This window comes from Equus quagga, chromosome 2 (assembly GCF_021613505.1).
Source record: "Equus quagga isolate Etosha38 chromosome 2, UCLA_HA_Equagga_1.0, whole genome shotgun sequence".
In the NCBI taxonomy this organism is placed as follows: domain Eukaryota; kingdom Metazoa; phylum Chordata; class Mammalia; order Perissodactyla; family Equidae; genus Equus; species Equus quagga.
The window spans coordinates 153,160,561-153,183,607 of record NC_060268.1 but is presented as its reverse complement, the minus strand read 5'-3'; the positions used below and the strand labels follow the sequence as shown (position 1 = coordinate 153,183,607).

Here is a 23,047-nt window from a genome sequence, read left to right as displayed (position 1 = left end):
ATGAATTTTAGGATTCTTTGTTCTATTTCTGTAAAGAATGTTATTGGGATTCTGATTGGGATTCTGTTGAATCTGTAGATTCCTTTAGGTAGAATGGACATTTTAACTATGTTTATTCTTCCAATCCATGTACGTGGAATGTCTTTCCATCTCTTTATGTTGTCATCCATTTCTTTCAGAAAAGCCTTGTAGTTTTTGTTGTATAGGTCTTTCACTTCCTTAGTTAAATTCACCCCCAGGTATTTTATTCTTTTTGTTGCAATTGTGAATGGTATAGTGTTCTTGAGTTCTTTTTCTGTTAGTTCATTATTAGAGTATAGAAATGCTACTGATTTATGTAAATTGATTTTATACCCTGCAACTTTGCAGTAGTTGTTGATTATTTCTAAAAGTTTTCCAATGGATTCTTTGGGGTTTTCTATATATAAGATCATGTCGTCTGCAAACAGCGAGAGTTTCACTTCTTCCCTCCCTATTTGGATTCCTTTTATTCCTTTTTCTGGCCTAATTGCTCTGGCCAAAATCTCCAGTACTATGTTAAATAAGAGTGGTGATAGAGGGCATCCTTGTCTCGTTCCTGTTTTCAGGGGGATGGCACTCAATTTTTGCCCATTGAGTATGATGTTGGCTATGGGTTTGTCACATATGGCCTTTATTATGTTGAGGTAGTTCCCTTCTATCCCCATTTTGTTCAGAGTTTTTATCATAAATGGCTGTTGGATCTTTTCAAATGCTTTCTCTGCATCTATTGAGATTATCATGTGGTTTTTATTCCTCAATTTGTTGATGTGGTGTATCATGTTGATTGATTTGTGGATGTTGAACCATCCCTGTGCCCCTGGTATGAATCCCACTTGATCATGGTGTATGATCCTTTTGATGAATTGCTGAATTCTGGTTGCCAAAATTTTGTTGAGAATTTTTGCATCTGTGTTTATCAGCGATATTGGCCTGTAGTTCTCCTTTTTCGTGCTGTCCTTGTCAGGCTTTGGTATCAGTGTGATGTTGGCCTCGTAGAATGTGTTAGGAAGTGTTCCATCCTCCCTAATTTTTTGGAATAGCTTGGAAAGGATAGGTATTAAATCCTTTCTGAAAGTTTGGTAGAATTCCCCAGGAAAGCCATCTGGTCCTGGGGTTTTATTCTTTGGGATGCTTTTGATGGCTCTTTCAATCTCTTTCCTTGTGATTGGTCTGTTCAAATTGTCTGCTTTTTCTTGACTAAGCTTTGGGAGATTGTAGGAGTCTAAGAATTGATCCATTTAGTCTAGGTTATCCATTTTATTGGCATATGGTTTTTCATAGTATTCTCATATAATCCGTTGTATTTCTGCAGAGTCTGTTGTTATTTCTCCTTTTTCATTTCTGATTTTGTTTATTTGCACTTTCTCTCTTTTTTTCTTCATAAGTCTGGCTAGGGGTTTGTCAGTTTTGTGTATCTTCTTAAAAAACCAGCTCTGTTTCATTGATCCTTTCTACTGCTTTTTTTTTGTTTCAATCGCATTTATTCCTGCTCTGATTTTTATTATTTCTCTCCTGCTGACTTTAGGCTTTGTTTGTTCTTCTTTCTCTAATTCAGTTAGGTGTAGTTTAAGATTGCTTATTTGGGATTTTTCTTGTTTGTTAAGATGTGCCTGTATTGTGATGAATTTCTCTCTTAATACAGCTTTTGCTGTATCCCATATGAGTTGGTATGGCATGTTATCATTTTCATTTGTCTCCAGGTATTTTTTGATTTCTTCTTTAATTTCTTCAATGACCCATTGCTTGTTCAATAGCATATTGTTTAGTCTCCACATCTTTGTGCCTTTCTCAGCTTTTTTCTTGTAATTAATTTCTAGCTGTATAGCATTATGATTGGAGAAGATGCCTGTTATTACTTCAGTTTTTTTAAATTTGTTGAGGCTTGCCTTATTTCCCAACATATGGTCTATCCTTGAGAATTTTCCATGCGTGCTTGAGAAGAATGTGTATTCTGTTGGTTTTGGATGAAGTGTTCTATATATGTCTATTAAGTCCAACTGTTTTAGCTTTTTGTTTAGCTCCACTGTTTCCTTGTTGATTTTCTGTCTGGATGATTTGTCCATTAATGTGAGTGGGGTGTTGAGGTCACCTACTATTATTGTGTGATTTTTGATATCTTCATTTAGGTTTGTTAACAGTTGCTTTATGAACTTTGGTGCTCCTGTGTTGGGTGCATAGACATTTATAAGCATTATTTCTCCTTGATGAAGTGTCCCTTTGATCATTATATAATGTCCCTCTGTGTCTCTCTTTACCTGCCTTATCTTGAAGTCTGTTTTGTCTGATATAAGTATTGTGACACCTGCTTTCTTTTGTTTGCTATTAGCTTGGAGTATTGTTTTCCACCCCTTCACTCTGAGCCTGTGTTTGTCTTTGGAGCTGAGGTGTGTTTACTGGAGACAACAGATTGTTGGATCTTGCTCTTTAATCTGTGTTGCCACTGTGTCTTTTTATTGGAGAGTTCAATCCGTTTACCTTGAGGGTGATTATTGATGCATGAGGGCTTAATGCTATAATTCTGTCGCTTGTTTTCCGGTTTTCCTGCATTTCCTTTGTTTCTCGTCCTGTGTGTTTTAGCCTACCCATTGACTTCTGCAATTTCTTATGCTGGATTTCTTAGCTTTTTTCCTTATTTATGTTTTGTGTCTCTGTTCTGTTTTTCAGTTTAGTGGCTACCCTGAAATTTGTATTCAGAATCTCATGCATAAATAGTCCATTTTCTGGTGGCCTCTTACTTCCTTAGCCTAAACTGATTCAGTCCCCTCCCACCTCCCCTTCTAAATTATTATTTTCATCTCTTATTCCAACTTGTGTTGTGAGTTTGTGGTTAGAGTGATAAGATTGTCTTTGCTTTGGTGATTTCCTTCCCTTTATCCTAATGCTATAGTTGAATATTTGCTATCCTATTCTGATTCTATCTATTTTGTCTCCCTACTCTGTGTTTTGTGACCCCTTTCTCCCTTTTCTTTCTTTTTTTCAGGTATGAGGGCCTTCTTGAAGATTTCTTGTCGGGGGGATGGGGGGTGGGGTGGGTGGGTCTTGTGGCTATGAAATCCCTTACCTTTTGTTTGTCTGGAAAAGATTTAATTTCTCCCTCATATCTGAAGGATATTTTTGCTGGATAGAGTATTCTTGGCTGAAGATTTTTATCCTTTAAAGTTTTGAATATGTCATTCCAATCTCTTCTAGCTTGTAAGGTTTCTGTAGAGAAATCCGCTGAAAGTCTGATAGGGGTTCCTTTGTAGGTTATTTTCTTCTGCCTTGTTGCCCTGAGTATTCTTTCTTTGTCATTCATTTTTGCCATTTTTACTACTATATGCCTTGCCGTAGGTCTTTTTACATTGACAAATCTAGGAGATCTGAAAGGTTCCTCCACACACGTTTCTCTCTCAATCCCTAGATTTGGAAGTTCTCTGCTATTATTTCATTGAGCATACTTTCTGCTCCTTCTTCCTTTCCACACCCTCGGGAATACTGATGATTCTTAAGTTGCATTTTCTCATTGAGTTGGCTATTTCTTGGAGATTTTCTTCAGTTTTTTAAATTCTTAGTTCTCTTTCTTCCTCTGTCTGGAGCCATTCAACCTGTCTATCTTCGATCATGCTAATTTGCTCCTCTATGGTGTCTACACGGTCATTCAGGGAATCCATATTGTGTTTTATCTGATCCGTTGTATTTTTCATCTCTAGTATTTCTGATTGATTCTTCTTTATAGTTTCAATCTCTTTTGTGAAGTAACTCCAGAACTCATTGACTTGTTTCCCTATATTTCCCTTTACCTCATTGAGTTTTTTGATGATAACTATTCTGAATTCATTTTCACTTAGTTTACCTATTTCCAAGTCCTCAGGACATACTTCTATGTTTTTATTGTTTTCCTTCTGGTCTGGAGCTTTTATGAATTGCTGGATGGTAGAGGAGTGGTTTTTGTGCACGATGCTATTATTCGGTTGCAGTTACAGCCTATTGCCACTAGATGGGCCTCGAGAGCGGTGTGTTCTGAGCCCTCCGCCTTCAGCCATGATGGTGGCAGGCAGCATGGGTTGGGGGCAGAGGGGCACTTTCTCTCGTGTGCAGACCTGGATTCAAATCAGCTCTCCCTCTCTGGTTTCCTGGGGCCCTGGCTTGCTGGGGTTCCCCCACGTGAAAGCTTTCCAGGTTAGAGGGTTTCCACTGCACAGGCGGTAGGAGTCCTGGACTATCCTGCAGATGCACGGCCCCTCCCCCACTCCTTCCCTCACCCGCAGCAGTGATCCCAGTCTCTAAGGGAGGGAGCGAAGTTCTCTCTTACCCTGTTCAGCTCCTCCGAGGTTGGCTCCAGCCTCTCCGCCCTCCATTGTTTGGCTGCTGTGAGTCTCTGATGATTTCTGTGCTATTAGGATTTTTTTGTTGGAATGCGGTTGCTCCTTTTGGTTGTAATTTGGAGGGGAGAGAGTCCAACATGAGCTCACTCTGACATGTTGCTGACATCACCACCCCCTTGACTATATTTTTTTAAGCAGTAAACAGCTTTTAGATAAGACAGACATTGTATTGTCAGAGAAGCATCCTATAGAACTTTCTCCAAATAAATAGGGAATTTTGATCTTTTCTAATACTAGTAAATTTTCTTCCCATTGTATACCCTCCTGGGAGAGAAAAATAAAGGGAGGTGGCAGCAACAGAATTAATACCAATTCTTGTGACACCCAAAAGGATGAAAATTGACAAGTAAATATATGTCAGTAAGTTTGCATTATTGATACTCTTGAGGAAGTATAATTAGCCTTCTTGACTGAGAACATTATATTGTCATACAATAGGGCAAAATCTTAGGTCAGGTTTCTAAAAATGTTTAGGTTAAGAAAGAAGGTAAGCAATCAGAAATTCTTTCATGGATAGTTTGTCAGTTTAATTCAAATCAAGTTGCTGTAGTAGTTTGAAATTAGTTCCAAGTTGAGATCAAACATAGGGGCCAAATACATTTTTGCAGACTAGTGGAGGCTAAATTAGAGATGAGGTCCATATTACAAAACCTTGGACAGCTACTCTTAAGGGCAGACCTTAGAGTAAATGTTTAAAAATTTTTGTCTAAGAAATTGGATATTATTCCCTGAAATCTTGTGATATTGTTTATTAGCTTTGAACTGTTTCTGGTATAAAAAAGAACAAGTCTGCCAGCTTGGGCACATGAGGCCTGTTTTGTCCTTTCTCTTTATGTATAACTTTCATGATACCAGTTTAAGTTTGATAAGTTTGATATGTAGAAAAAGGGAGGATACCAGCCTCTTGTTTAATACTTGTATGTATTCCTATCTAACAGCTGTCCAATAAACTGACACATTTAAAGCCTGGTTTCAGAGCCTGAGGGTTGAAAAAGTAGTAAGACAGCATACTTCTCTCACGGTGGTAAGTCAGGTTTAGACAACTTTAAATATAGCTCATATTTTGATAGATGTTGCCAAGATTGTGGTTCTTGGAGAACAAATCAAGTTAAGCAATTCACTAGGGAGGAAACATTTAGTTCTGTGGGTATGCAGTTTTGGTAGTAGTCAGCCAAAAGATACATCTGCAGGATACAGGGGTTTTTTTTCCCACTGCCTTGAATTTTGCAGATTCATGGGTTCCACATGCCTGAAAATCACTTGCATTTCATTTTTCTGTAATTGATTTTTCAGCTGTGGATTCGGTTTCCAGTTCTTTCACTAAGCATATCACCTTACATGTAGATTTCCATCTAGTGGCAAAAGTAATCATTGCAGACTATAAGTAGGTTATAAAAATTATCCTTTTTGAGGGGTGGGTCTTGCCTCTATTACTCTTGGGGATAGTTGCTTAGTCTATGCATTTAAGTACTGGCACCCTTGCTGTCTCTGTATGCCTACATACCTGACTACTAATTCTCCTGGTTTTGTTCATCTAGGCAAACATTTTTATATACTTTGATTTTCATATTTACATCACTATAGCAAGATTTAAGTCAAAACTACTTGATTTCTTAAAAACATTTTGTCATGAAAGATGTTGATTATACATGCAAATATGTAGAATAATATATTCTACTACAAATATGCAGAATAATATAGTCGATACTCTTTTACGATCACCCAGCTTCAACAAATCTTAATATTTGCCATATTTACTTCAAATGAATCCCTCCCTTTGTCCCACAGCTCAGTGATTTATCACAAGAACTTTGCTAGCACCCTAGAAACCTCCTCCTGCCCTCTTGCCTCCTCTTAATCACTAACCCCTGAAGGTAACTGTTATCCTGGAATTTTTGGTAAATACATCTTTGCTTCTCTTTACAGTTTTGCCACTTAGCAAGTATCTCTAAACACTGTAACTTTTTCTGTTTTTAAGTTTGATATAAATGGCATTATATGATCAGTAGTAGTCTGTGTGTGTGTGTGTGAGAGACTTCTTTTGCTCACCATTATATGTGAAATTCATCCACGATGGTGCATATAACTGGAGTTTGTCCATTTTCATTGCTGTAAAATATGTCAGTTTTTTAAACCATTCTGCTAGATGTTTTGCTTCCAATTTTGGCTCTTTAAAAATTAATGTTTCGGTGAACATTCTTGTTTGTGATTTTTGGTGCACACATGGCTACAGAGGTTAGGCATGTTTTAGTATTGCTGGGTCATAGGGTACACTTTCATTCAACTTTGGTAGGTAAAACCAGTTTTCCAAAATGGTTGTACCTATTTATAGCCCCATTATTTATAGCCCCATTTATTGCCCCATTACTCAGTATAAAAGAGTTGCTGCTACTTTCTCTAAGCCTTGCCATTGTCAAACTTTTTAATTTTAGTCATTCTGTTAGATAATAGCATGTTATTGCTTTTTAATTTGTTTCCTTGATGTTTAATGACATTGAGCAGTTTTTTCATGAATATATTATCCATTTGGTTATCCTTTGTTATGAAATTTTATTGAAATCTCATGCCCAGTTTTCTACTGGGTTTTTATTGATTAGTAGGAATTCTTAATATATTCAGAATATGAACCTTTTTTTTGCCATACATATTGCAGATGTATTTTCCCACTCTGCCTTGCCTTTTCACTTTCTTAATGGTGTCTTTTGATAAATACAAGTTCTTATTTTAATGAAGTTAAAAGGATTAATATTTTTCTTTATGGTTAATATTTTTTTTTAAAGATTTTTTAATTTTTTTCCTTTTTCTCCCCAAAGCCCCCCAGTACATAGCTGTATATTCTTCCTTGTGGGTCCTTCTAGTTGTGGCATGTGGGACGCTGCCTCAGTGTGGTTTGATGAGGAGTGCCCTGTCTGCGCCCAGGATTCAAACCAAGGAAACACTGGGCCGCCTGCAGCGGAGCACGCGAACTTAACCACTCGGCCACGGGGCCAGCCCTTGTGGTTAATATTTTTGTGTTATTTAAAAATTATTTACCCACCCTGAGTTCAAGAATATGTTCTTCTATATTACTTTATAGTGGATTTATTTTTTTGCTATTTACCTTTAGATCTACAATTTACCTGGAATTGATCTTTGCATATAGTGTGAGATACGTGTCAATTTTTATTTTTTCCCCCTGTAGATGTCCAAGTGTCCCAGTGCATTTAGTGAAAGGTCATCCATTCCCCACTGATTTGTAGTGCCACTTTTTTTTCTGAATCCAGTAAAGAAAGTAGAAGAAAGGAAGTAATAAAGATAAGAGCAGAAATTAATGAAATAAACAACAAACATGTAATAGAGGGATTCAACAAAATTAAAAGCTGGAACTTGACAAAGCTAATAAAATTGATAAACCTCTAAGATTCATAAATGAAAAAAGAGAGAAAACATGAATTACCAATATCAGGAACAAAGAGAGGATATCACTATGGAACTTGGACATGTTAAAAAGTTCCTGAGAGGATATTATAAACAAGTTTATGCCAATAAAGTTGGAAATTTATGTGAAATAGACAAATTCCTAGAAATATACAACTTAACCAAAATTAATACAAGAAGAAATAGAAAATTTGAGTAGTCCTATAACACAGAATAAATTGAATATATCATTAAAAATCTTCTCACAAAGAAAACTCTAGGTCCAAATGGCTTCATCAGTCAATTTGATCAAACATTTGAAGAAGAAATAACACCAATGTCACATAAACTTTTCCAGAAAACAGAAAAATAAGACACAGTCCCCAACTAACTTTCTAAGGCCTGCACAGCCTTGATATAAAACCTAATCAAGACAAGAAAGGACAATTCCAAGGCTAGCCCCGTGGCCAAGTGGTTGAGTTCCTGCGCTCCGCTTTGGTGACCTGGGGTTCTCTGGTTCGGATCCTGGGTGCAGAGCTATGCACTGCTCGTTAAGCCATGCTGTGGTGGCATCCCACGTAGAAGAACTTGAATGACCTACAACTAGGATATACAACTATGTACTGGGGCTTTGGGGAGAAAAGAAAAAAGAAAAAGGAAGATTGGCCACAGATGTTAGCTCAGGGTCAATCTTCCTCACCAAAAAAAAAAGAAGAAAGGACAATTCCATGACAATCTTACTTATAAATGTATATGGAGAAACTTAAACTATTAGAAAACCAAATTCAGCAATATATAAAAATGATAATACATCATAACAACATTGGGTTTATTCTGTAAATGTAAAGTTGGTTTAACATTAATCAGTGTCATTCACCACATTAACAAAATAAAGGAGAAAAATCATATGATCACCAATAGAGGCACACAAAAATTTGGTAAAATTAAAAACTGACTCATGATTGTGAATAAATAAATAAATTACCCTTAGCAAACTAGGAATAAAAAGATATTGCTGGAATCTATAGTTTTTGCCAAAATGACTGATGGGGAAAGATACCATTTTTCAATTTGCTTTACCCTTATAACTTCTAAAGTTGAGATTCTTTTTGTGTTTATTAGTCATTTAGGCTGCCTCTTCTATGAATTACTTCTATGTCCATATCCTTTGACTAATTTTCTTTTCTTTTTTTTTTACTATTTTATTTTTCCTTTTTCTCCCAAAGCCCCCTGGTACATAGTTGTATATTTTTTTTAGTTGTGGGTCCTTCTAGTTGTGGCATGTGGGACGCCGCCTCAGCGTGGCTTGATGAGCGGTGCCATGTCCGCACCCAGGGTTCGAACTGGTGAAACCCTGGACTGCTGAAGCAGAGTGTGTGAACTTAACCACTCGGCCAGGGGCTGGCCCCTTGACTAATTTTCTTTGAGTTGAGTGTATTTATCTTGTAAATTTCAGGCATACTGATAAATTCTGAATATTAATTCTTTTATATGCATGAGAAATGTTCTTTTTCCAGTTTATGGCTTATCTTTTATTATTTTAAAGTTTTAAATTTGTTTATTATTTATTTATGAATGGGTAGTATGTTCACATGAATCAAAAATGCAGAAAATACAAAAGAGCATACAGTGAAAAGTTTCTCTCCCACGTCTGTCCTTTCATCCAGTTCCTCTCTCCAGAGGCATTGTGACTTCATTTTTTACGAACTCTGTTTAAAATGTCATTTGTTGTACAGACATTTTAAATTTTAATTTAGTTAAATGTATCAATCTTTGTGGATTGTGCTTTTTATGTCTTGTTTAAGAAACCTTTCCTCTGCCTCGTTAATTTGTTCTTCTATTCTGTTTTCTAAACTTTTTAAAATTTAGCTCTTCATATTTAGATCTTTATTCTGTCTGGAATTTATTTGTTTATTTGTTTTTGTTGAGGAAGATTAGCCCTGAGCTAAAATCCTCTGCCAATCCTCCTCTTTTTGCTGAGGAAGATTGGCCCTGAGCTAACATCTGTGCCAGTCTTTCTCTGTTTTATATATGGGATGCTTGCCACAGCATGGCTTGATAAGCAGTATGTAGGTCTGCGCCTGGGATCTGAACCTGTGAATCCCAGGCCGCCAAAGCAGAGCGTGTGAACTTAACCTCTATGCCACTGGGCCGGCCCCTGGAATTTAGTTTTTGTGTGTGATGTGAGATAGGGATCACCTTTTCTTCCATGTTATAAAATGACTTGTCCTTACTGTCTTGCATTATGTGGTTGTTTTGTCTAATATAACTTTCAGTGTGATGGGAGACTACTGTTGAGCTTCATCTGCACGGTGGCAAATAAAATTAACTGGTCCAGTTTTTTATTTCTGTTTTGTTCCTGCTTGCAGATGAGTGCTTAGAGTCCTAATAAGTACTGCCTTTCAGGCTCCATAATGTGCCCTTGTGTCCTCTAACACGCCTGGAATTTGTGTAGGCTATGATGGGTCAGGAAACAACACAGCAAACAAGGAGAAAGCTTTTTTCCTGTCTCTTCGATTTACCAATGCCTCATCAGAAGCTTTCAGCACTTATGTAAGAAATTTATTTATTTTTCTTGAACTTGAGCAAACTTAGAGTTTGTTTTAAAATAAGATACTGTAGAGTAGGAAGTTGTTTTTGATTAAACATAGTATTTTTTTTTTCAGTCCTAGGAGTCTTAAGTTCTTAACCATGTTCCGTGATATTCTCAGCTTTACATTGTGGTGTTGTGTATTCTGTAGAAAGGGATTAGCAGGCTTTGTGATGTGGGGATAATTTAAAAACATAACCCACTGTCTGTCTTTTCCATCTCTCATCTTCCGCTTCTGTTTTTTTAATATATATATTTTTCTTTTCTTGTTACTGAGGTAACATTGGTTTATAACATTCTACAAATTTCAGGTGTACATCATTGTATTTCGATTTCTGTATAGACTATATCATGTTCACCACCCAAAGACTAATTACCATCTGTCACCGTACACACGTGCCCTATCACTCCTTATTTGACTTCTTTTTTAACCATTTCTCTCTATTATATCTTGTCTTACCAGATGGTCTGCTCAGAAAAAGTGAGGAAGAGGAAAATAAAGAACTAGGTTAAAGAAATTAAAGTGAGGCAAAACAAGAGTGAATGATCATGAGAAGGAAGGGGAGAGAAAGCAGAAGGGGAAAAGAAACAGATTGCTTATTACTTGTGTGAGGACTCCCAATGTCTCTTTTTCTTGTATTTCTTGTGAATAGATAGGGCAGACTTGAACTAACTTACTCTTCTACCTGTTCTGCCTGTTTAGAAGAGAGCGGTTTGGAGGTGATGGCCAGGTGGAAAGGCTTGTGTTTAGAAACAAGGGAGCCAGTGCTTTGTGCTTCCAGCTCCTTTCTCACTTGCGTATTTGATCCAGTTTAGTGCCAGAGGGTCAACTGTGATGTGTATTTTAGAACCTTAACTGAGTCTTGCTCTGAATATTAATAATATAAAGATCTGGAGTTTACTTATGTGTATGTGTTTCTATTTCAGGAATATAACGGATGCTAATTGTGAACATTTATGTGTTAGAACTAATTTGATCTGAAATCTGTCTTTCAGAATTAAAAGGGATGTGGAGTCCATAAAATGATAGTTTAGACCCAGTAAATTATGACTCTTTAGGTGCTAACACATTTCATGATTTTCTGGCGCTCTCAGTAGAGTAGTAATTTCTCATTGGCAGTGATTATAAATAATAGTTTTATATTGACTCTTGTTTTTTGACTGAAATAAGCTGACATCAAAAAAAAAAAAGAGGCTTCGTCTGTGGTTTATGATGAAGTTGCTATTTATTTTAATTGGTTTATTGAATAATCTTTAAATTTATCCAGGAAAAATAACCTATCTTAGTGGTTAAAAAGGTTGAGTAGACAAACATTTTAAGTTCTTTTTAATGACTTTTTGACTTGAGAACACACATTCATAATTTTTAATTTTTATGTGAATCTCAGTATATGTGATAATATATTATCATTTTAGAGAAAAGAAGAAATTTAGTAGCCACCAACTGAAGATTTGAGCTGTTGATTAAAATGATGTAATAATTTTTCAAGGAAGTAGAGATGAACTTTGAAGTTTACCCATGCCTTGTTTTCATTTTACCATTGTTAAAAATCGTCCATGTAGTGTTGGCAAAGTGTGTTATAGATTAGTTATATTTAATATTTTGAGCCATTACTTTTCCTGTAACACTGCTTTGGTATGTAGGGGTCATGGAAGGCTTTTAAGTTGTGATTGTTTTTGTTGTGGGAATGCTTGTATGAGTCAGGTTAATTTCGACTTTGCCTAACAGATGTGGTGACTTGTCCTTTCTGGCTTGTGTTATACCTACTGGTCGGTTATGTAATAGATGACTGTTTATGTAATAAGGATTAGAACAAGCCATTAGAGATAATTAGTAGTGGATACAAACAAGAGGTGATGTATCTGCTACAAGAAATGGAATAACACAGTTCTTATATCTCACATAGTTAAAAGTAAAAAGGAGTATAGTAGTTAGGCATTAGGAAACAAAGAATAAGGAAGAAAATACTTTTGAGAGTCCAGGAGCTTTGCTAGGAGTATAGCCCAAGCACTTTAGGAGTGGAAAACCAGCTAAGAGCAGGGGCCAACAGAATGTGTCTGCTTAGTATTGGTCAGTGATAGAAGAGTAAAATTAGAGGCAAAATACAGAATTTTTCCGAGGGCCCTACAGAGAAGAACCTGTTTGAGCAAAGGTTGGACTTATATGATGGGCCAGAGGCATCCAGAATTGAAGGATTTTAAAATGAAGCCTATTTCTGGACCTGGGCAAGGCAGGATTGCTATCTGTTTTTTGTACCCCAAGTGTCTTCCATTTCGGTGAAGGCTTTTTGGTTAGGAGGAAGAGAATCCAAGGGCGCCTGGCTCAGTTAAACGGGCCTCATTGGAAGGAGACACCTGCCTGCGTTAGGGAAAGGAACCCTGTGGGTAGAGTAATGTCTTCAAAATGTCGATTACACTATTTAGATATAGTTTTAGCTCCTAAATAGTTTGATGCTTACTGTCACATGGTTTCTGTGGCATTTGAGACTGGCCTGAATGTGGTGTTGTCAGCAGTGGCTCACTGCATGGGCAGTACTGTGTAATACTGGTTGTGTTCTCAAGAAGGCCTTAACCCAATGATTACCCATTGCTGGTAGCACAGGGGGAACAGCTGCGGGTCTGATGTCTTACAAGTTTTTAACAGTAATGATTCAGAGCTTGACTGTTTCAATAAGGAAGTGTGGTCCAGGTGGCTACCAAGTCTAATATACTGTTCGACTTGGGAGGCTGTAAGGATCTATATCTTCCTGTAGTGTATGCCTGAAATGAAGAGGCAAGTTCAGGTCAAATCATAGAGCCTATTTGGTGTCTTGTCTTTAAACTAAATTCCTGAGTATTAGGTTGGTCTAACTTAAACAGCAACAAGCCCAAATTATCTTCTTTTGTGCAGTTAGCAGATTAGGGATTAGGTTTTTCAAAAGGCCAACATATAGATTAACCCACAGAAAGACTGGATAATTGTATGGTTGAAAGAGTATGAGAAACACATACAAAAATGGTCCCCTAAAGATTCTTCTGTTCCATTTTTTTCAGTGATGCCATCTGCAATTTTGTTATCTGCAATGACTCTTCCCTTCGAGGTCAGCCCATTATCTTCAATCCTGACTTTTTTGTGGAGAAACTCCGACATGAGAAGCCGGAGGTCTTCACCGAGTTGGTGGTCAGCAATATCACAAGGCTCATTGACTTACCTGGAACTGAGCTGGCTCAGCTGATGGGAGAAGTGGACCTTAAGTTGCCTGGAGGGGCTGGCCCAGCGTCAGGATTCTTCCGGTCTCTAATGTCTCACAAACGGAAGGGTAGGAGTTGTGTCTGTGAAGGGCGGGCAGGTCCCAGCTGCTGCCTGGGCTTCACTCTTAACGTCTGCACGTTCACTGAGGAGTTGCTATTACTGGAAAGCATTTTTTGTCATTTTCTTAAGTAGTAAAACCTTAAGTAATACTAGTAAAAATTATAAAAATAGATAAATTAAAGCAAAGATATCAATCCCTGAGAGATGACATCATTAGTTTAGGTGGTTGTCAGGGACACCTTGATTTTTATGCCCTATTAATACTGTACTAAAATAGTATTAAAAAAAACAAAGTTTCACAGCTGGAGAGTACAATAAAGAAAGTTTAAACATTTTTTATTGCAGTAGTTTTCAAATATTTTCATTCCATGGCATGCTTTGATAAGGCAGATACCTATGAATCACCCAAAGAAAGCCTTCCCAGAAAATAAATTGTAGCAGTGCTGTTAAGATATTAAAGAGGTACAGTTTTATTTTATTAAATATAGGGAAATCATTAAAGTAGCAAAAAAGTTTAAACGTTATAACAGATCAGACCGTGTACCAACTCTAGTGGATAATCTGTCATGCTTTCACAGTCATGTCTCCAAGTTCTGGTTTTTGATTGTTTCTAAATAAAATATGAACATTCTAGATATTAGACTTAAATAAGATGATCTTTGCCTTCAAGGAACCTACAGTCTAATAATAACCTTGCAGAGAGTTGATTGCGAGTTGTTCTGATTGCATTTCCTGGTGTGCTTCCAGCTCTGAGGTTTTTGTTTACTGGCTCCGTGAAAACATGTGCTGACCTGTAACATAGGATGCTTGAGGGTGTCCAGTATGCTGATTTTGAACTATTTGTGGAAAATATAGCCCTGTCTATCGTATGTTTTTTTTTTAGAAAAAGGAGTAGTATTTGGATCCCCCCTGACGGAGGAAGGCATTGCCCAGATATACCAACTGATTGAATATCTGCACAAAAGTAAGACTACTCGAATTGTTGTCGTTCTTTGTTAATGAATGTCAGTTTTCTTTTGAGAGCTAACATCCTTGAGTTGGTAGGCGCCAATAACCATCAACAAAGACACTAATCAGTGATAATTTCAGGTAGCGTGTTTCTAAATATGTGTCCTTTTAAATTTTATCTCATGTATTAGTTTGTTTTATACTCTCAAAGATGTATATATGTTAGATAGTGTCTGTGAAATCATGTTTTCCCTTGACTCAGAGAGACATTTCTTCTGGAAAAGTACATTGTCCCTAAAGAATCATAGCATTTACTCAAGGGAGAGTAGTTTATCACCAGAGATACTTTTCATCTTTAGAATTCTATGATTAAAATACACTCTTCACTTAATTCCTGTTTCATTGTTTAGTAGTCATTCTGGTTATGTCATTGCTCTAAGTGCTTGGCACAGCTGAGTGTATGAGAAACGTGTGGCTTTATGTAATGCCTTGATAAATTCAATGCTAACACTTATTTATGGCTTAGTCTGTGTGGGACATTATGCTAGGAGCTAGAGCAGAAGTTGCAAACTGACAGCTTAAAGGCTTAAGTCATCTACAGTCATGTTTTGTTTAGTTGGCAAAGGATTAAATTAAAAATAAAATTAGCTATCAGTGTTTTAAAATGGGGAAAGTCCAGGTTTTCAGTTTCTCTGGATCATAGGAAGATTTAGCATCCTTGAGCCTGGTCGCTACTTGGACATGGTCCGCTGGAGCACAGGTATGCGCTCTTCAGTTTGATATGGTTCCCATTCATTCATTTACTGTTAGCTGTCTGGCCCTGTAGGCATTTGAACTTGGATTCCCTAAGGGGCTATACAAAGATAAATATGCACCTAAGCTGAAAACATGAACTCTCACGCTTCTTCCAGATCAAACCAAAACTATATGTCCCATCTTTTTTATCCCCTTAGATTAGCTTAGGACCTAGTTGGGAGGGAAGTTTACTTGGGATGACCCTAAGCTTCTGCGAATCTCTTAGACTGAAAGGTGATCTGACAGGTTAGAGGTCTAATTCCTGGGTCAATGCGGAGACTCTAGATTCATTTTGGGCTGGGACACCGTGTACAGGAGCAACAAACCTCCAGAGAGGAACTCAGCCCCCGCCGTACAAAGGCTGGGATGACCAAAGGGAAGGAGTCTTCAGGGAGATTGGACTTTTCTTCCAACTTGTTTTTCTAGCTCATTCTAACCATTGTTTAGATTAGATCCAGTCTCCAGATGTGGCTCAGGAGGTGAATGAGCCCTGGGTGGACCATCTCTTAGTCTGGGAGATCTGCAGGTGCTCAGGGTTGTTCAGATTTGTCTCCTCAGGGGTCAGCAGGTTCTAACCTACTCTGGGAGAAAAGGCAAAAACCTCCTTCAAGGTCTTTGTAAAGGATCTTTCAAGTGTAAAGTAGTCTTCTAGAGACTTATTTTAATGATAATTTCTCTTTTTTGCATGTCCTCTGTTTTTCTTCCATGCTAAACAGACTTGCGAGTGGAGGGTTTGTTTAGAGTACCAGGGAATAGTGTCCGACAGCAGATTTTAAGGGATGCTCTCAATAATGGAACTGATATTGACTTGGAATCAGGGGAGTTTCACTCAAATGATGTTGCCACCTTGCTGAAGATGTTTCTAGGAGAGTTACCTGAGCCCCTGCTGACGCATAAACATTTTCATGCACACCTCAAGATTGCTGGTGAGTATAGGAGGTTAAAAGATGGAAATACATTTCTGTCAACTTAGTAAAGTCATTTGGAATTTTCTGTTGTTTGTAACCCACCACAATACTTCTACTAATATTGGTTAAGACGTGATATTTCTGGGCTCTCTGGGTACTCATAAGTATTGGCCTCTTAAGTTTGATTTAATCAAATACTTTTCTTGCTGAGTAGGCTTCTTTGAAGCTAAAGTCTGGGTTTTATTTATTTTTGTATTCCTGATGGAACCTAGCATGTGCTTTGAACATTTTAGTTGCTCAATAAGTGTATGCTTTTCACTGGATTGATTCACATACGTGAGATGGTTACGGGTTTGGTACATTTGCCTTGGTTTGGGGCTTTTGCTAAGTATTATTATGCCTCAGTTGAGATCATGTCTATTCTTGGATATTTGTTTTTTTAAAAATAATTTTATTCGTTTTCTAAATAGGCAATACATTTGTATGGATCAAAATTCAAAAGGGTCAAAAGAGTATACAGTGAAAGCCTCTCTCCCACCCCTGTTTCCCAGCACTCAGTTTTTCTTCCCAGAGGCAACCAATGCTATTGATTTCTAATGTATCCTTCCAGAGAATTTTATACACTTACAAACACTTACGTATATTCCTTCTCTCTCTTTTTATGTAATGGTAGGGTATTATATACATGGTTCTGTGGTTTGCCTTTTTCACTTAATGTATCCTGGAGAATGTTCCATTTTCAGCTCATAAATAGTTTCTCATTCTCCTTTATGCCTGTGTGGTAGGGAATTCATTCTTAAATTGCACAGCTGTTACGCTGCTCTAGGCTCTAAGTGCACACAGCATCAAAATCTGTACTGCATTTACTTAGTTTTCTGCCCTTGAGCATTTTCCTCTTGCTTCTAATTTTAAGAAAAATAAGAATAAGGTTTTTTCTTTTAAATAATTTTTACTACTTAAAAAAACCCCTAGTTTTGAATTTCTAAAATTTAATAAGATTGGATTATTTTTTAGTACTTTCACTAACAATCTAGATGATACAAATGAGTAAATAGTACCAGAATGTTATATAACTCTATAATTATTTTAGCGAGAAATAAGGTTGTTGGATGTTTGAAAAATATATGGAAGATATTGATAAGTTCTTTTTAGAAGGGTTAACGTGAAGGGTGCCTGTGCTGCTTGCTTTCCTGTTGAGACAATTGAGTACAGTATTTGAAATCCTCCCCTCCTCCACCCTGTGAGTCACTGTTCTTTGAGGTCATATTGAGGTGTGGCACAGCTGTAGCATTTGATAGGCCTTGCTGATAACTGGAAGGGATTTTTGTTTTCAATTTCATATTAACAGGGAGCAGTTTCTAGAAATATTACTTGCCTTCCCTAAAAGGGAATTATTATTGAAGTTAAACAGCTAAAAACACACTGTAATCGTGTTCAGGTCTGTATGAATTATATCCAAATGGTCATCAGTGTCTTTTGAAATTTTGATTATTCACAGGACTGTTTTTATTGGCAACCTGTGTAGCCTGTTAGGGGAGAAACAAGGATTCTGACTCCACGAGGAGCTGCCTGGATCATCCTGTTATCAGGGCATAACTCACTCTCATATTTCTTTTAGCAATAAAATACCTGGGTGAGGAAAAGTGAAGGGTGTGGCGTTATTAAAGATATGTGTGGACATGTTTTCATTTCTCTTGGATATGTACCTAGAAGTGGAATTGCTGGCTCATATAGCTCTATGTTTTAACTTTTTGAGGAACTGCCAAACTGTTTTCCAAAGTGGTTGCGCCATTTTCACATCCCCACCAGCAGTGTAGGAGGGTTTAATTTTCTCAGCATTCTTGCCAACACTGGTTACTGTCAGTCTTTTTGATTAGCTCATACTAGTGATTATGAGGTAGTATCTCATTGTGATTGTGATTTACGTTTCTCTTATAGCTAACGATACTGAGTATACAAATGCTTATTGGCCATTTGTATATCTTCTTTGGAAAAATGTTTATTCAAGTCTTTTGCCCATTTTTGACTGGAGTTTTTATCTTTTTATTATTGAATCATATTGGCATTATTTTGTTATTGTATTTTGCTTTAATCTCTGTTTATGCCTGATTCTTTCTTTTCCTGTCTTTGATGAGAGTTGCGGGGAGGATAATAGTAGGAGTATTGACTTTTCTTGCTTGTATTTTCTTTCTCCTTTTCAATCATCTCTTTGGTCCTCAAGATTTGATGCAGTTTGATGATAAAGGAAACAAGACCAATGTACCAGATAAGGAGCGGCAAATTGAGGCTCTTCAGTTGCTCTTCCTCATCCTCCCTCCGCCCAATCGTAACTTGCTGAAGTTACTGCTTGATCTCCTGTACCAGACAGCAAAGAAACAAGACAAGAATAAGATGTCTGCCTATAACCTTGCCCTTATGTTTGCTCCCCACGTCCTGTGGCCAAAAAATGTGAGTGTTGAAGGGAAGAGCAAGGACTGTGTGGTTTTCTTGGGCTGGGCTGCATCCTATGGCCCTTGGTGAGGTTATCAAGAGTCCAAGGTCTAGTCGTCAGCTTTACAAGGTTAGAAACTTACGTTATTAGTTCATTTAAGAGTCATCAAACCTAAGGGGGCCCATTCCTGTTAACCTCACTTAGAAATCAATCTCTGATAAACCGGAATGGCAATTTGTTAGTGGAAACTCTCAGTGGAAAATTATAGCTACTAAATAAACTAGGATACTCATTTTGGCTCATCACTGTGAATTCTTTCTTAACACGAAAGCCTTCTTGGGAAATCAAATTGATTTCTGAAGATTGCATGGTATAAATTTAAACTAGAGCTGTATGATCTTATAGGATAATGTCACTAAGCTTTTAGATAAGATGACACATAGAGCAATCCTGCCTTGTCCTAACTTTTCTATTTCCTCTAGATATTCTCTCCTTGGATAAAGCTTATTACTGAAACCATGGCCTTCTCAGTAACTTACATGAGAAATAAATTATCTAAAGTCTTTTGAACTAATTCTTGACTTGGAGGCACATAGCTTCATATTCCTGTTCATCCATGATATAGATTTACTGTATGATGGAATTGGGAGTCAGGATACCTCATTTGGAAGCTGCAGACCAGCTGTTACCTGTGTCCTTTACCCTTTCTATGCTTAGGCTCCTCCTCTGTGAACTGGGCATAATAGGACCTTTCCCACTTACTTGACAAGGTTGTTGGGAAGATAACAGAAATAGACAGGATATGGTGACTTATAAAAGATTTTGGGGAGTACAGGAAATGAGAAAAGGAAGGTAAAGGAGAGAGGTCTTTTGGAACATTTTACCTCACAAATAATGAGTGAAAAAATATATAACAGTCTGGGCCAGGAAGAGCCTCTGCCTAGAGAAAGGTGGGTGGAGGGTGGAGGGTGGAGGGTGGCGTGAGAAGCAAAGGACACAGCTACATCTGTCCATATTAAGAGGATCAAGCCTCATAAAGAAAGAAGTTTAGAACCAAGTGACTGAGACTGAAAAAGGGGAGAGTAGTGTGTGCCTGTAAAGGGAAGTGTTTCAGAGGTCTTGGTAAAAACGAACATTAGGTAATGGGTATGTGTTGAGGTTGAGGGCTGTGGGTTAGTAGAGATGCTGAAGAGGCAGGAGGAACAAGAGAAAGGAATCAATGACCTTGACTGTGTTTTTAAGAAAGAGGTGTCAGGGGTCGGCCCGGTGGTGCAGCGGTTAAGTGCGCACGTTCTGCTTCTCGGTGGCCCAGGGTTTGGTGGTTCGGATCCCGGGTGCGGACATGGCACTGCTTGGCAAAAGCCATGCTGTGGTAGGTGTCCCATGTTTAAAGTGGAGGAAGATGGGCATGGATGTTAGCTCAGAGCCAGTCTTCCTCAGCAAAAAGAGGAGGATTGGCAGTAGTTAGCTCAGAGCTAATCTTCCTCAAAAACAAACAAACAGGGGCTGGCCCGGTGGCCGAGTGGTTAAGTTCACGCGCTCCGCTGCAGGCGGCCCAGTGTTTCGTTGGTTCGAATCCTGGGTGTGGATGTGGCACTGCTCATCAAACCACACTGAGGCAGCGTCCCACATGCCACAACTAGAAGGACCCACAATGAAGAATATACAACTATGTACCGGGGGGCTTTGAGGAGAAAAAGGAAAAAAATAAAATCTTTAAAAAACAAACAAACAAACAGAAAACAAAAAAAAAAGAAAGAGATGTCACCTCTGGTATGAGTTAGTAGTGTCAGTTCTCTCTTGTCTTTGGAGAAGCTCTAGTTTCTCTCAAGAGGCAGTGTCCTTGGTGGTTGGTACAGATTGTGTTCTTCCTGCCCCTTTTCCCAAACTAGATCTTCTTGAGCAACTCTGTGTGCATGTCTAGCTCACGAGCAGAATTAGGAAATAGAGATTGGTTCTCAGAGATTTCCTGGTCAGTTCAGGGATGCATGGTTCTTGCTAGATTATATCATATCCAGTGGAAACCTGTGGAACCAAAAAGCCTTTCCAGAATTAAACATTGGATTAGAGTCACCTTTCTTAGGGATAGAAACTATCATACATTTGAAAAAATAAGCTTATTGGTAAATCAATGAAGTATTTGCCTTCTGCTTCCTACCTCTTAATTCCCCCTTTTTGGTTTCTTTTCCTCTGAATAGGTCACTGCAAATGACCTTCAAGAGAATATCACAAAGTTAAACAATGGGATGGCTTTTATGATTAAACACTCCCAGAAACTGTTTAAGGTAAGTAACGGATGGGGTTTGGGTGATAACTGGACAGAGAGGCTGGCGCAAGTGGGATCCTCAGCAGGGCTTTAAAGATGCCCAGATAGGAAAGGCCCTGACTGGGACTGGAAACCAGTTGGACAGTGGCACTACCCAGAAGGAACAAGCAAGGTGGGGAGGAATAGGAAGGCACCTGGAGGTGGAGTAGGGCTCTACCCTGAGTCACCCTGCTTTTTCATGAAAGGCAGCATATGTTGGCAGCTGAGTAGTTTTATCCTGCCTGCTTCCTGCCAGTGGAATTTTGAGGGTCTGACAGCCTTGTTTATTTTGTACTCTTTGTCCCTTTTAGTCCAAATTAATAGTGTTTCTGCCAACATAATTTTCTCAAGAACTTTGTGGGTCTTCTGTGAGTTTTACTCCATTAGTTTGAAAAGACAATAGCCACACATACAAATCTTCTGGGGGATAAAACCTTCTCTACCTTGGTCTCTTACTGAGAAGACTGAGGGACAATGCCTGTATGCTTCCTAGAGGCCCTCTGCTTTGACTGAGCGGGTCTGTGAGGCACACTGTTACTCTCTTGAAAGGGCGCTTGGAATGCCTGAGTATTCTGACCTTTTGATATTTCTAAGATTTTAGCAAAAGGTTACACAGTCATAGCCTTGTCCTTTTCTTTAGAGTGCATTTTCCTGATCTTGAATTTCTTCATTTTAGCATCTTTTGCCATTTGAAAAGGCTGAGAATTTTTAAGACCATCCAGTTCTGGTTCCTTTTTTTTATTGTGGTGACACATGACAAAATTTACCATCTTAACCATTTTTAAGTGTTCAGTAACATAAATTACATTCGTGTTGGTGAGCAACAATCACCATCATCCATCTCCAAACTCTTTTCATTTTGCAAAATTGGAACTATACCCATTAAACAGTAGCTCCCCATCCCCCCTTCCCCCTTGGCCCTGGCAGCCACCATTCTGCTTTCTGTCTCTGATTTTTGACTACTCTAAAGTACCTTATAGAAATGGAGTCATAAAGAATTTGTCTTTTTGTGATTAGCTTATTTCACTTAGCATAATGTTTTCAAGGTTCATCCATGTTGTAGCATATGTCAGAATTTCCTTCCTTTTTAATGCGAAGTGATATTCCATTCTATGTGTATACCACTTTTTGCTTATCTGTTCGTCTGTCAAGGACACTTGAGTTGCTTTCACATTTTAGCTCTTGTGAATAATGCTACTATGAACATGGGTCTACAAATATGTCTTCGAGACTCTCCTTAAGTTCTTTTGCATACATACCCAGAAGTGGAAGTGCTGGATCCTATGGTAGTTCTATTTTTAATTTTCTGAGGAACTGCCATACTATTTTCCACAGTCACTGTACCATCTTACGTTCCCACCAACAGTGCACAAGGCTTCCTATTTCTTCACATCCTTGCTGGCACTTGTTATTGTGTTTTTGAGGTTTTTTTTTGATAATACCTATGCTAATTGGTGTAAGGTGGTATCTCATTATAGTTTTGATTTGCATTTTCCTAATGATTAGTGATGTTGAACATCATTTCATGTGCTTTCTGCCTATTTGCATATCTTCTTTGGGTTGTTGTTTTTTAGTTGTTGAGTTGTAGGAGTTCTTTACATATTCTCTGAATATTAATCCCTTATCAAATATATGATCTGCAAATATTTCCTCCCATTCTGTGGGTTGCCTTTTTACTCTATTGATAGTGTCTTGATGCAGAAAATTTAAAAATTTTCCTGAAGTCTCATTTATCTATTTTTTTCTTTTGGTGCCTGTGCCTTTGGTGTCATAGGCAAGAAATCATTGCCAAATCAGATGTGAAGATTTTGCCCTATGCTTTCTTCTAAGAGTTTTATGTCTTACATTTAGGTCATGAATCCATTTTGAGTTAATCTTTGTATATGGTGTTAGGTAAGCGTCTAACTTAATTCTTTTGCATGTGGATATCCAGTTTAACCAGCACCATTTGTTGAAAAGACTGTCATTTCCCCATTGTATAGTCTTGGCACCCTTGT

General features: G+C 37.9%; 1 protein-coding gene across 4 annotated transcripts in view; it reads left to right on the top strand.

The window, feature by feature from the left end:
- ARHGAP19 (Rho GTPase activating protein 19) overlaps window positions 1-23,047 on the top strand; it is a 59,594-nt gene that overhangs the window by 13,238 nt on the left and 23,309 nt on the right. For 2 of the 4 annotated variants that reach the window (XM_046654296.1, XM_046654294.1), the window contains exons 2-6: window positions 13,405-13,670; window positions 14,547-14,627; window positions 16,123-16,332; window positions 18,536-18,762; window positions 20,944-21,030. In XM_046654296.1, the coding sequence (XP_046510252.1) occupies window positions 13,405-13,670; window positions 14,547-14,627; window positions 16,123-16,332; window positions 18,536-18,762; window positions 20,944-21,030 (871 nt within the window). Of the gene's footprint in view, window positions 1-10,255; window positions 10,335-13,404; window positions 13,671-14,546; window positions 14,628-16,122; window positions 16,333-18,535; window positions 18,763-20,943; window positions 21,031-23,047 lie in introns of those variants that run through there. The other 2 variants (XM_046654295.1, XM_046654297.1) reach the window with 2 other exon arrangements.